The following is a 14,689-nucleotide window of genomic DNA, read 5'->3' on the forward strand; positions in this document are numbered from 1 at the left end:
GCCCCAGAGTTCAGGCATCCTGAGCCTGGGAAGGGCTGGGCAGGACTGCATTGGGGAGAGAGAGCACCAGCTGAGACTCGCAGGAGCACCCCCCAGCCTGGGTGTCCCAAGCCTGGGCAGGCACCTGAAGCCCAGCGCTGGGCTTGCTGCCCCACCAAAGTGACCTCACTGCTGCACTGCGTGTGCAAGTGGCTCTGATCTTTCTCCAGTAACAGCTGAGTAGAGGGAGGATTCCTGTCCCTCTTCAGCTCGGCTGATTTGGGGGAGATCAGATGTTGTGGTCCGTGACCTGGTTTTCATGGCTGTAAAATTCGTAGGACTTTCCTTCCAGGTGTGTTGGTGGAGGTCCTGTGGACACTTACCTCAGCAGAATCAGAATTACTTTCTTTTCTTGTGACATCTTTGAATAATTTCCAAAGCATGTTATTGTTTAAATACCACTGTGCACTCCTTGTTGTTAAGCATCATCATTTTATGTTTAAAGGGCCAAATCCTGCTGTCGTTATTCTTTTAAACAGTTGCTCTGACCACAGTGGAGCTACTCATGTGAGCCAGATGAATAGGATTTGGCCTTACTTAATGAGTCACGTGACTGACATGCTCTTAACTGATTCCGCGTTCATAAATCACTCCTGAGTGTCTGTATCCATAGTAAGCATGCCCATCCTAAGAACTTACGAGCTATAAAAACAGTTCACTATATTGCATGTTAACTAAGAGCTGATGATTTGAACTTTCTGTAACAGACTAGTAGAATGTTTTAGATGCCGCTTTCTTCTTTGAATGTATATCCTTGAATCTTTGGGGGGAACCTCAAGTGTAAACTTCTTTGATGTTGGCATGGGGCGCTTAACATTTCAGAAGACAGAATAAATATTTGCCTGAGGGTGTGTCTAGACTACCTAGTTTTGTCGACAAAAGTGGACTTTTGTCCACAAAACTATACCAGCGTCTACACTACCGCTGAGTTCTGTCGACATAACGTCGACAGAACTCAGCAGTTTTGTCGACGCTGGTATAACTCATTTTACGAGGCATAACATCTTCTGTCGACAGAACTCTGTCGCCAGAAGGTGTTATTGCCTGTAACACTGCGTCCAGACTAGAGTTCTGTCGACAAAGCAGCTTGCTTTGTCGACAGAACTCAATGTGTCTGGACCCTCTTTGTCGACGGAAGTTTTGTCGAGTATCTGTCGACAAAACTTCCGTCGACAAAACGCGGTAGTCTAGACGTACCCTGAGTTTCAACCATTTAGATTGTTCGCATTAGACAAGTTGAGAGTAGAAATCATATGGCATCTCCAATCCAGCCTCTTTGTTTCTCTGCCAGGTAGTGAAACGTGCTATCGCCAGTCAGCCAGACTCTACCGATGCAGCTGAGCGAGCAGAAAAGTTCAGACAGAAGTATTGGAATAAGCTTCAGACACTCAGACAGCAGCCTTTGTAAGTGTCGGCTTTTTCCTGTGAGCACAGTTAACTTAGATGTATGTTTAATATGCATTTGTTAGCCTGTTTTGTGATTTGTTCCCTGCATGTTACATTTAGCTAAATGTGCATAGGAAATAAAGTTAAATATACTGCTCTTTTAGGATCCTGCCCCAGAGTGAACTCTGTGCATACAGAGGTGACTAACTCGCCAACTGGCACCCTATCACAGTTGGGTGCAGCATTGCTGGGCCTTCCATTTGGTTGCCTTCTTCAAATGGTTGTTCAGACCCTCTGTTGGTCTGGCTGAGTGATTTGGCCCTCCAGCCAGCTCTCACTTAAGAGTTCAGTCCCCTTCCTGGGAATCAAATCCAGCTGCAATTAGTCAGGCCCTCATTTGGCTTCTCTTGGTGGCTTCTTCAGCATCCCTTCACCTGGCATTTCCATGGGCCAGCAGCAAGTGCTTCTAACTTCATGCTCTCTTCCATCAATTTCTGGTAACCTCTCGGTAAAGTTCAAAACAAAGCTAGGTTAGGCACTTTTCACCCCTCTCCAGGCTTGGAGCCTCTCGTTCCTCTGTCTCCTTTTATGCCCAAGGACTGCCTCCTTGGAGCTTAGCCCCTTTTTCCTGTGACCCACTGTAGGAGTTTGCTCTACTGTCATGGCTTAGCTCTACAACTGCATAGCTCTTTCACCACAATCCCCTTGAGAACTGGCCTTCATCCTGCACAGGTGTGGTAGGGCAGGGCTATCTGAACAGATTAAGGAGCCCCAGGGTTAGCCACCCTTAAAGTGACAGGTCACCTGTCTCAGATGGATATTGAAAGAATTTTTTTTAATACATATTCAGGGTGCTCCCACTCTCTGTTGGATTACAAGTATTTTGTTTCCTAAATGACAACTGCCTCCTGTGGTAGGAATCCAACATTCCATTGCATGTCCATAAGCAAATCTTGCCATAGGCACCCATTTTTGATGATTTTGTCCCATAATAAGAGTAGACTATGGATTGATACTTTTAAGAGATGATTTATGAGAAGAGATTAAGAGTCTTTCTAGAGTCCAATATCCCGCTGGTCATTACTGTGTCTCCTCCTAGCTAACTGTGCTAGCACAAACCACAGTGGACAGTGTTGCATAGGGTAGCCTTTTATCTTGTAGTGCCTTCCTAGAATCAGAGACTCCTTTGCTCCTAGCTAACCATATTGATCTGACCACAATGACTAGAATTTAATTAAAGACATTTTAATTTTTATGACACAATAAAACTTGATGGTGTAGGTACCGTAACGTTCCTGGAGGTAGTAGTTAGATTAGTTTAATGGCCAGTATCTTGGTCAAAATTCTATCCTTGCCTCTTTTTAAAATAGGACTTTTCTCAGTTGAGTCAAAGAAGCCTGTGTGTAATAGTGTACCCTGCTTTAGGTGCTCAGATACAGTAGTGACTGATGTAGAGAATCTAGGATATAGTAGAATTGCACTGTACTATATCTGGGTCAGTTACAGAATCTGATTCTGAAGATGGTGGGCATGGGGAGAGAAACAATTCTTCCTCCATTCTCTGAAGCAGCTGATCCATTCTCTTTCTTTCAGTGCTTATGGCACCCTAACAGTTAGAAGTTTGTTGGATACAAGAGAACACTGTCTAAATGAATTCAACTTTCCAGACCCCTATTCAAAGGTAAGTATTCTTCTTCCTTTACAGCGTGGACAAAAATGTAAGTTCAAGATCCCTTTTGCATACTCTCACACTTGATGTAGGTAAATAGTGGCTCATTGTGAGGAGAGGAAAAGTTTCTCAGCTGGTGGGTTGCTACCTCCAGGGGTCATGGAAGGCAGTCAGGTTGATTGCAAGGCATTGCAAATTTTTCTTGCAGTCTAAACCAAAGAAAATCTTGTTTTCCCCCTATACCCAGCACACCTTTTCCCCGTTAAGTCAGATATTCTGTTAACCCCTCAAAACACACAAATTATATAGGCTAATTATTATCATTGGGGTTTTTTTACTGTTACATTTATAGCAAATGTAAGGGGATGCATGCATATTGCATATTCTGGCAATGCCTTTGCTTAGGGTGACTTTTGTTTTGTTCTTGATGGCTCATTTGACACTACTTCTTCCTGCTGGCCAAACTCCATTGCCGCATCACAGTCCTGAAAAGAAACACGAGCAGTTTCTGCTCTCTTCCTAGCATTCATGCCGTTATTAGCAGCCCAGGAGATATTTTATTTTTATTTGTTCATACTAAGCATGCTGATAACAGTAACTTGTTGGTCCATTAGAGGCCATGAACCTAGAGGAGAATGCTTGGAGGTGGTCTTGGGACTGAGGCAACCAATGATGGGTAAGAATTTTTCATCTATAAATTCAATGTCTCATATCTTTCTTACAGGTAAAGCAGAAAGAAAATGGCATAGCGTTAAAATGTTTTCCAAGCGTAATCGAATCTTTGGATTCATTAGGCTGGGAGGAGAGGCAGTTTGCTCTGGTGAAAGGACTTCTTGCGGGGAATGTCTTTGACTGGGGAGCAAAAGCAGTCTCAGAGTAGGTGCTAAATATTTTAAAAACACCATTTTAAGAACTTAATATTCCATCTTTCTTTTAACAAATTCAAGTGCACCAATCCAATTTTAATTGAATAGCTTGTATTTCACCTTCAAATGCTGGTTGCTTTTGTGCAAGACTTGAGGTGTAGGAAATTCACCATTATCAACCCTTAAAACAGGCAGATATGTTAGTATGAATGTTTGAATGAAGTAGTAGTAATAATACAGAGTTCACATTTGAAAGTTCGCCCACTTTGCTTGTTGAGGATATCTTTAGCACTGCTTTGGGTATGTTCCACTTACCTTGGCATTGTGTTCCTGTAAGGTGAATGTATATTTCCTACTGCCGTTCTGTGTGGTCCCTGTATTACATGTTCACTCACTGGTTTTTAATTAGAGATGGCCGAACGGGTTTGGATATAATGGGAATCTACAAATACTTTGTTCAAACTAAATCTCTTTATTGTAATTTGGAAAACCTTTTATTAAACTCTTCCACATTAATTCATTCCCAATTTCTGTTAGCTCTAAATACATGAAAACCAGCATTCTCAGTATCTTTGACTCTTTAAAACTAGCGGTCTCAACAGCATGTTGCTGTGGGTCTGATTTTCAGCTATCATTATATAAACCCTATACATAAGTGTATGTAACTGGAGCGTGTGGGCATGTGAACACCTGTGCTTTTTGTTAAGATATTTGTTAATTCTTTTCTCCTTTTCCCTACCAACTCTTATGCCCCCCACCCCTTTTTTTTAACCATTCTAATCCTGATCAGTCAAATGAGATCTTGCTGGAATGTAGACTTCAAAGTTTAACTGTCAGAAATCCATTCCCTCCCCACCCCCACCTTCTTACACCCCCCCCCCCCCAAATTTTTTTATAAAATAAACTTGTTTAAAGCATCCGTTTGAGCAGCTAGTGGCCGGAGAGAGTTTAACTACAGGGAGATGCACATATGAAACTCCCCTTTGAAACCAGTAGTTGACCTTGTGCATCTGTCAGGATGACTTGGCTCCTTGGTTTTCTGGATAGCCTTAACATGCTGGTTTATATCCCGTCCAGAAAATTATTTTTGGAAAGCACACTAAACAGATTTATGTTCTGAGAATGTTACCATGACCAATCAAATTCAGACTAGTATTTCACAGAATTTCAGTTCCTAAAATGATTAACTGTAGTTGCTAATATAGATCTGGTCATACGCCTGTCCAACAGTGCATGTTCTTTTCCTGCAGAGGAGAGGATTAAGGGAAGATATCCAAGCTAATGTCATTCGCAAGTGGCTTGGGGAATTTTATGTTGGTGGGAAGTGGTTTGCAGGAAATATCTACAGTATCTAATGGGAAAGGGAGAGGGTATCAAGGATGGTGGAGACACCAAATAGAGTTCCATTTCACTACTGATTGAAATTAAACCAGGGCATCACACATCCCTGAACCCCATCGCATCACCCACACCATCACTTAACTGTTGTTGGGCTTTTGGCTTTAAATGCCTAGCTGATAGGGAAGTCTACAAAGTTAGAAAACTGGTCGACAACATATTATAGTGGCTTTGTTGAAAAGTTTGACAAAATGCTCGATACTCATTTTGCTGCTATTTTTCAGCTAAACATGGCAAATTATTGCTCACTGTTCAGAAAATCTCCAAAGCTTGTTTCACACTTTTTCATGATTATGTATAAATCATAACTATGTTTACATGAGAATGTAGGTAATACCATTGATAATTTTCTTAGAACTTATTGTTAATGTCTGCATGTTTTTATATGGCGCTGGCAGCTTTTGCCTTTATAGCATAAGAGTGTGTAGTGTTTAACACCTCCAAATCTTTCGTTTTTGAAAATACAAAGCATCCATTGTTCAACCAGTGGGCACTTGCACATCCCCACTAAAACTGATGCTATAAAATCCTCATCTGATATTTATTTGTTCAGCTGCAGAATTGTTTGCACAAGGCCTCTATGTGGGATGAGCTTGTTTAATGCTCTCCTATTTGTCTTTCTTCTGATGCAGAGTGCTGGAATCTGAGCCACAATTTGGATTTGAAGAAGCCAAGGAAAAACTGCAAGGTATAAAGGATCATTCTACAGCAGGGGTGGCCAACCCGGGGCTTGCGAGACGCATGTGGCTCTTCACCCCTGAAAGAGCAGCTCGCGAAGCCTCACCCGTCCTGTGGCTTGCAAAGCTGCCCCATGTGCCCCTACAAACGGCCTCTGGCTCCCTGTGCTTACCAGGTGCAGGGGAGCCGTCCAGCATGGCAAAATGGTGTCAGCAATATGGTGTTGGCTGGCGGGAGTCTGATGTGGCCAAAAAGCCTAATCCATTGTTTTTAAAGGGGCAGCGTCCTTCCCCTCCACCCCCAAGAACTTTGGCTGGTGGGGAACTCTTCCTCCCCCCCCCCCCCCCCCCCAACCAATTCTGTTGCGGCTCTTCTCATTTTTTTCCGCCACCGTTTCAGCTCTCTTCATTTAATGGGTCAGCCACCCCTGTTCTACAGCATCTTGCCTTGGTGTGTTGATAGCAGAATAAAAATGGAGGTGGGCAAGAAGGTGTCTAGGGGGAGATGCTTCTATCAAGGCAGGTCACATGAAATCGGTAGTGTTTAGTCTTTATTCCAGATAACTATGCTACAGTACTTCACTGAATTGTTGCTTTCTATGACAGGGACCCGTTTCCTCTTAGTCCAGAACACGTAAAATTGTTTTTTCAGTGATCAAAAAAGGTCTAATGAACGCTCCCCTGAAGGTCAGCCATCCTTTCCATGCTTTTGCTATGCTAAATATACCTCCTGCTTAGCAATGGCAAAAAGAAAGTGGTCACGATGGTTATCTTACAAGGAGTAATGTAGTGCCTGTGGGGACACTGACACTAATCTCTTATGACTTGTCTTGTATTCTTTATAAAGTGCTATTTCAGGAGAACTGAATCTTCTTTCACAGTTAAGAGCCCAAGAATTCTTTGAATGCATAAATTTAATATTACGGCATAGTCCAGAGCTCAAATCTTTTAAAGTTAAAGTAGATATAGATATACCTGACCTGACTCTTCATAATGTTATTAAAAAGGTTGCATGTATACTTGCTGTAACAATGCTTAGAAAGATTACTGTCCGAAAAATGCTAACCTACAGATTTTGTCAACTCTACAGAGCGCCCCTGGCTAGAAGATTCCTACAGTGAGTGGATACAACGACTTAAGGTATGCTTGGTCCATTGTGACTTTAGCTATGAGTAATTTACTTAGACTTCTGTAGTAGTCACAGAAATCACTCTGATCATCTTTTGAGTTGCACAAATGCAACCAATGTTTAGGTGTAAATTTCCACCTTAAAATCCAAATCCTCAAGCTCTGTAATTACTGATGAGTCACATTTTGAGGTTGTGCATTTTAAACTTGCAAACCTATTACCTGCCTTGTACAACTTACACCCTGATGGAGGTTTTGATGAGGCGTTATAAGCATCCTTTGCTCCAGGGTTTTTTACCAAAAGTACTTTAAGCAGCGTGAATCCCAGTGACCTAACTGCATTGGAAGTGGAGTGAACTAAAAGGCAGTGGGATCAGGCAGTAAGCCTTTCATTTTAGTTGCCTAGGACTAATTCAGTCCTGATCAGTGATGACTGGAGTAGTTACATCTCTGGCTGTATCAAAGTCTCAGTTGGTATTGAGATGACAAATTACCATAGTTCACTTTAGTTGGTCGGCCTAGAATGACTAGATTAGCATCTGAAGATCCTCCTCCCCCCCCCCCCCCAAGGGAATAGAGTAGTTCAAGTCTGCTTTAAACCTCATTGGCAGGACTACGTTGGGGAAATCTTGCTTTGCTTGTACTATGGATAGGGCTTCTGTTTCCAGGACTGTCAGTCCAGCCCTGTGCACTTGCAGGAGAGGAGAGGTGGCCCATGCAGAGATTTGCAAGTGATGCCATTAACCTCTGGATACTAGGAGTCTGGCTTTTGTTGTGAATCTTTGAGTAGTTAACACAAATTAGTCATTGACCTTATGAGAACTGGCAACTCAACCCTGAATGCACTGGTTTTCTCTTTCAGGAGGGTCCCCCTCATAAATGTGCCTTAATTTTCGCAGATAACAGTGGAATTGACATCATTTTAGGAGTCTTCCCCTTTGTCAGAGAGCTACTTTGTAGAGGTACAGAGGTAAGTTTTAGTTCTCTGGAATACGGATGCTTCATGGGGTCTTGATGATTGTCTGAGGTGTCCACTCCTAGTGGAAGACTTAACACTTTTCCCACTGATGTCTGCTGAAGCACTTCTGTGTACTAGGAATTCTAATGGGAGGAGTGTGGTCAGGTGATTAGTTAGAAGCCAGGAGTCCTAACTCTATCTCTGTTCTGACTTAGGAGATGGGTGGGGATTTTCTTGAGCTGTAAAATAGGTATAATACCTTCATGTCGCCTGCAGTAGGTTATTTTGGGGGTTTAATCTAAAAGTGCCATGACCTCTTTTGTTGATGTGCTAGAGAAGCTTAAGAAGTAACTAAGTGGTAATAAAATTCTGACAATCATGTTTTTAATACACTTAATGTTGAGTTTAGTCTGACACTATGTGTTTGACTACCCATAAGGTAGTTGTGGGTGAAGTGACAGGACCGTAAGAAATACTGACAGGTAAATTGAGTAAAAAATGGCTGTTAAATTTGAGGTCCTCATAACTTTTACCAAGACTTCCTCAATTTTTCTCTGATACTCTTAGCCTCACTTAAAAGGACTAACTTTATGAAATTGGCAACTCCAATCCAAAATGTAATTGTAAAACCACAAAACTTAGCAGGGACATTTGAGGGCAGCCATAGAACATGAAACAATCTTGACCATCTTTTGAAATTAGGATTTCAACTAAACATTTTTCCACGCTCACCCTCTGACGGGGGGGTGGGAGGGAGAAAGCAAAGTCCAGTTCCAGGAACCACATTTCAAGAAATATCTGAGCAAATTGGACAAGCACCAGAGAATACAGTTGCTAGGTGTTCAATTTTGAACTATATAGTCCAGCATTTGAGCTTTCTGTTTAGGAAACAAACTGAGACAATATAAATGAGAAAATACAAATGTCCGGTATTTTCTAAATAGATGCATTGTAGATTGTGATTTAATGTCAAGTGTGTCCGGTATTTTTGTTGAAACCATCTGTCAACCCTACCAGAGAAGTGCAAAAAAAAAAAATCTAGAAAATATGACCAATGAGGGAAGATTGAAGGAATTGGGTCTGTTTAGTTTGGAAAAGAGAAGACTCAGAGAGGATATAATACCAGCTTTCAAGTACTTAAAAGGGTGTTACAAGGAAGAGGGAGGAAAAATTGTTCTAATGATAGGATAAGAAGCAAAGGACTTAAATTGCAGCAAGGGAAGATTAAGCTGGACATGAACAAAAAACTGCCTGTCAGGATGGTTAAGCACTGGAATGAATTGCCTAGGGAGATTGTGGAATCTCCATCACTGAAGATTTTTAAGAGCAGGTTAGACAGACACCTGTCAGGGATGATGTAGATGGTGCTTGGGCAAGGGACTGGACTTGCTGACCCGTCGAGGTCCCTTCCAGTTCTAAGATTCTATTTTAAGTAATGGGAGGAATCTTCTGCTCTCTTTGCTGCTGCAGGTTATACTGGCTTGTAACTCTGGCCCTGCACTAAACGATGTTACCTACAGTGAATCCTTAATTGTTGCTGAATGGATAGCAGCAATGGATCCCATTATACAGTAAGTCATCTTAGCCTTTTTCCTTCATGCTATTATAAAAAGGAAATCTAGTCACTTTTATAAATGACTAAAACTAGATTCTGCGGTTTGACCTATCCCCTCCCTAGTCATTTTCTTAAAAGGAAATAAGATAGTGCTAAAAATGTTCAGTACATGATGTACGCAAGTTCTGAAACTTCTGAAATGTCGATGAAAAGGGAAAACCCCCTGTAATGGCTGTAGCTCCTACTCAACCCCATTTGGCTACAGTATGAAAACCAAGACCTGAAATAAAGGGGAAACACTGAAATGAAACAAAGAAAACAGTGGAAATTCAAAACTGCCTATTCTGCAACAATCTAGAATTCCAAAACATTCAGCTTTCATAATATAAAGTGATAACACCAAAGAAATACTTTTAACTGTTCTTGGGGATCCCTTAAATGATGCCATGCAAATCCTTACAGATGTTAGCTGTTTTGAATGATGGAACAAGAGAAATGCATATTAATGCAGTGTAGGGATGTTAGTGGCTAGTCGGCTAACCGTTTACCTGATGAACAAATGCTTATCGGTTAACAATCTTGATTAACCACAACACTCTCCCTGGCCCACATGCTCTGAGTTTTTTAAATGAATAGCATGTGGGAGAGCTGTCTGCCAGCCCACTCTGTTTCCTCTGGTACAGAGGCAGCAGTGCAGGGCAGCAGCAGCCCCTGCCCACAGGGCGCCCTGCAGACGGGGCTGCTTCTGCGGCGTGGCAGAGGGGCTCCCTGGGAGAGGGCTGGGAGCACTCTGGCTGCCAGTATTGCCCCTGGATAGGGAGCATTTCGTTAATCGTGTAACAACTAAGAATTGTGACTACACAGTTAGTAAAATAAACCATTTCTAACATCCCTAGTGCCATGTACAAAGCGTCCCTTCAAAGGTGCATGAGTGAATTTTTTTACCCATTGTCAAAGCTACTGGTTCATTCATAGCCTTTTAATATGTTGAAGGTGAAATTCTGGAAAAGGATGACGGGACACTCTATCTGCTCAGCCTGAATGTGTATGTAAGATTGAGAAACAAGAATAAGCAGCAACAGGCACAGAGCACCTTGGTGAGAGAGGATGTTGCAACCATGCAGCTAGATATTCACCCCAAGTGCCTAAGTTGCCCTATCTGTCTCCATGGAGTTAGAGCTTGGCTCTGGCGTGCAGGATTAAATCTTGCATTGTTTTACACTAATGTCATTTGGCTGCATTGTGTGTCTCATTTCCACCAGGGTCCTAGCCGTCAGGACTTCCTTGTTTAGAAGGTAGTGTAAGAAATCATGAGGGGGTTTGTCTGTTTTTTTCAAAGGTCTGCATTGACGGAAGAGAGGCTACTGTTGGTACAAACAGGCTCGAGTTCACCGTGTTTAGATCTGAGGTGAGTTTACAAGTGGATGAAATGTGTATTGTAAATTCTCTGCCTTTGTCATGCAGTGCGGTAGATTTTGCACTTCAGTATAATAATCACCCAGTCGCTCTTTCAATAGAAAGCATTTCTCTAAAATCCGGAAACTTGCAGACAAGCGTGCATGATGATAACCAGTCCCTGCTGTCTGTCTGATGTCTTAATGCTCTCCTGCTGCAGCAAACACATCTACTTTCACCCTCTCCAGTGGATTAAACATTAAAAGCTTTGGCTCCGATGATTGAGCCACTCTGAATTTTTAAAATAAAAATACATCAAATGAGGGAGCTATTTCAGGAAATGAAAAATAGTTCTTAAGAGTAATAGGCCTAACCCTGGCGTCACAGTAGGCAGTTCTGCCTGAATTGTCTCTGTCTTAATGTAGTTGCTTTCTCAGGGGCATGTGCCTTATGTACGGGATTTGCTAGCAAGCACAGTCAACCATATGTATGGCAGAGAACAAACTCGAGTCCTTGCTCCTGGACAGAGAAAAGGCGACTTAGCCCCAAGATTCAGTCTCTTTTCAGATTCCTATTGCCAAGTGCCAATGTAGAACAATGAGTCCCAACCTTTTTTATACCACAGACCGGCAAACCCATTCACAAACTTTTGGTGGACCAGTAACATTGCATTTTACATGTTTGCATATTCATTATGCAAATAACGGATATGCAAATGAAGCATTACCGGTCCGTCAAAAGTTTGTGAATGGGTTTGCTGGTCTGAAGTATAAAAAGCCCTGGCCCCCAGAGTGCCCCAGAGCCAACCCAAACCCCTAGAGCCCTCTGCCCCTCCACTACTCCCCAGCACCAGCTACTGACCCCAGAGCCTTGCTGCACCCAACTCCCCTGTGCCAGCCCCGTCCCCAGTGCCAGCCTTGCTTCCCGTAGTCCCCTCACTACTTGCCACGTCCAGAGCTTCTCTGACAGCTCCCCATCCCGGACTCCCTAGTGTGAGATTCCCCGCCCCCCACCTCTTGGAGCTCCCCAGTGCTAGTCCCACCCAGGAGCCCCCACCCCCACTAACTCTGTGCTGCCTCCGAGCTGCCAGCTGAGCGCTGCTGCCGAGGTCGCAGCTGCTCTAAAGCTGCCATGCCAGGCTCCGCATGGCCCTCCCATCGCGCAGTGAACTGTTCTTCTGCCCCTGCCCGGTGCTGGTTGGCTGAGAGGCAGGGCAGGACATGCCACGGTTGGAGGGGAGGTGCTCGGGGGTATATCCCAGCCCCAGCACCACTGTGTACTGGCAGTTGGAACTGCTGATACAGAAAGATCCTTTTCAGCAGCCCATTGAGAAACTGAAAGCCACTAGTGGTTGGTTTCTTTCTAACATCCTGCCCCCATCTGTACTTGGCACAATCAGACGTCTGGCAACTTGTCACTTGGGAGCTAGGTGTAATGCTGGATTTCCTATCCCTCCTTGGCACCCCTTATTCTCTCTGACGTGGTTATCTGCAGCCCTTTGCTGCTGTCTGCCTGTCTCTTGAGAAGGCAGCTAGAGCTCTGTAGGCCTGATGTGAGAGCGCAGCAGCGGGGAGAGTTCAGTTAGCACGTCTCACAGGCCCTGCACTATAAGTTGGTAGCTCTTGGCTTCTCTCAGCTGATCTTTCCAAACGTGATTTCCCTTTTACTAGTTAGTGGACTGATTGGTTTTAAAAGAGGTTCATCCTCTTGGAATCACCAGAGTCCTAACCTGCCCTGAGGGAAGGAGAGAACTGGCTGTAGGAGCTCTTAGCAGTACCACCTCTATGGCCGTGTAGACATACCTGCACTAGCTCCAATGGCGCTAGCTCAGATACTGGAGCAGTAAATCCACAGTAGTACAGGCTAGCCACCTGAATACTTCCTGGGGTTTGGGAATGCAGCTGTAGCCTTTGCTGACACCAGGACACAGCTAGCTAGAGTATGTTGAACAATGGCAGTGTCGAAATACTAAATCTGCCTGCCCTGCAGGGTAAATTCTCTGGAGCTCCTGAAAGTGCTCCCTGCCAGCCAAATGGACTTTAGAGCCGTGGTCTGTCAGGTACATCCAAGGGTGTGTCTGTACTACGCTAGCATAGCACCTTTGCTGTACGGTAGGTGCTTCATGAACCAATGGTAGGGGATTTTCCACAAAGGTAATCCACCTCGGACAGCTGGAGGCTAGGTCAGTAGAATTCCTCCAGCTGCATCTTCAGTGGAGGTTATGGCTACTGAACTACGTCATGCAGCGTGACATTTTTCATAGCTCTGAACAATGTAAGGTCGCCTTGAGATTTTGGGTAGGCAGACCATACTACATAACTGAACAGTGACATTGTTTGAAGTCATGTATCTGCATCTCATTACAGCCGGCTGGACAAAGGCCTGGCCCTGCTGGTCAGGGAGCGGAAGACCGACTTGGTTATAATCGAAGGGATGGGCCGCGCTATCCATACAAACTACTATGCAGCTCTGAAGTGCGAGAGCCTCAAACTCGCAGTCATCAAAAACTCCTGGCTGGCTGATCGGCTAGGTGGGAAAATCTTCAGTGTCATCTTTAAATATGAAGTGCCATGCAAGTGACTGGGTGTGAGGGGCTGACGAGTGGCAGCAGCAATGGACTTGCACTAGTGTTACTTTAATTGTAAAGAATGTATTTTTATTACTACAGGGAAAATGAGTTCACATGAAATTCCATATTTATATTGTGCTTTGTGACTGAAAGCAACAATATTATTCATTATATAAAATGATACACCCAAAATATATATGTATATCACTCACTGTTTATTTTGGTAAGTGTTTATTTTAATGCTGCAGTATTTGTGATGGAAAGACTTTATTTTTTTGTTCTGTGAGACATTCATATAGAAATATATTTAAATGTCAATGAAATCTTTTTATATCTCTGCTTACTATGCCAGCCGTGACTTGGCACATACCAAATAGAGTTTTTAAAATGCTGAAAGCGTTTGACTTTGCATTTGAATACTTTAGTTGATGAAACACTTTAGATCTTTTTAAAATTCTCTGTAGTTAAGCTAGGAAGAGACTTACTCCCTTGCAAGCTGAGCAGTGTTATTTCTGACACAGGAGCCTAGAATAGTTAGTAACTGATCTGAGCATCAATGAGAGTAGCAGATGGGAGAGTTTATTGCTGCTGAGATTTCTCCCAACTGCTACACAGTGAAGTTAAATTCCTGAAGCTTACCTACTTCCACTCTTGGCTCTTAAAACATTTTGACGGGATCCAGAAAACTACAAGGAAAACCAGTCTCTTTAGCTAATTTGTCTCTTCAGCCTGAACCAAAGCAAGATTAAATTCCTCACTCCTACAGCTACTTCAGTTACATCAGGAATTTATTTGGAACAAGGCCATCAAGAGTTGCTATGTAATCTCTCCTTCCATTTGATGTTCCTGAATCTTTAAGGCCAAATCAGCTAATAAACGTTTATCTTTGTCTGTTCTGCTTGTAAAACCCTCCCCAGCTCTCAGGTGTTGACTAAACATACACACATCCATGCTTGACTCTTGGCCTTTTGTTGATCAGCTCAAACTACTGGGCCTACATGCTTTGCAACAAACAAATGACTTCAGGCTGTGCTCGTATTCATTTCAGC

At 43.1% G+C, this 14,689-nt stretch overlaps 1 protein-coding gene across 2 annotated transcripts in view; it reads left to right on the plus strand.

Annotated features, from left to right (window-relative positions):
• The window catches only part of PANK4 (pantothenate kinase 4 (inactive)), a 35,548-nt gene extending 21,696 nt beyond the window's left edge, over positions 1–13,852 (plus strand). The window contains exons 11-19 of one of the 2 annotated variants that reach the window (XM_075906665.2): positions 1,331–1,443; positions 3,019–3,106; positions 3,819–3,970; positions 5,991–6,046; positions 7,126–7,175; positions 8,026–8,133; positions 9,592–9,692; positions 11,016–11,084; positions 13,438–13,852. In XM_075906665.2, the coding sequence (XP_075762780.2) occupies positions 1,331–1,443; positions 3,019–3,106; positions 3,819–3,970; positions 5,991–6,046; positions 7,126–7,175; positions 8,026–8,133; positions 9,592–9,692; positions 11,016–11,084; positions 13,438–13,651 (951 nt within the window). In that variant the 3' untranslated portion in view covers positions 13,652–13,852. Of the gene's footprint in view, positions 1–1,330; positions 1,444–3,018; positions 3,107–3,818; positions 3,971–5,990; positions 6,047–7,125; positions 7,176–8,025; positions 8,134–9,591; positions 9,693–11,015; positions 11,085–13,437 lie in introns of those variants that run through there. The other variant, XM_075906666.2, reaches the window with a different exon arrangement.
• Positions 13,853–14,689: the final 837 nt, after the last annotated feature.

Source organism: Pelodiscus sinensis, chromosome 24 (assembly GCF_052426305.1).
Source record: "Pelodiscus sinensis isolate ZL-2025 chromosome 24, ASM5242630v1, whole genome shotgun sequence".
NCBI classification, from domain to species: Eukaryota; Metazoa; Chordata; order Testudines; family Trionychidae; genus Pelodiscus; species Pelodiscus sinensis.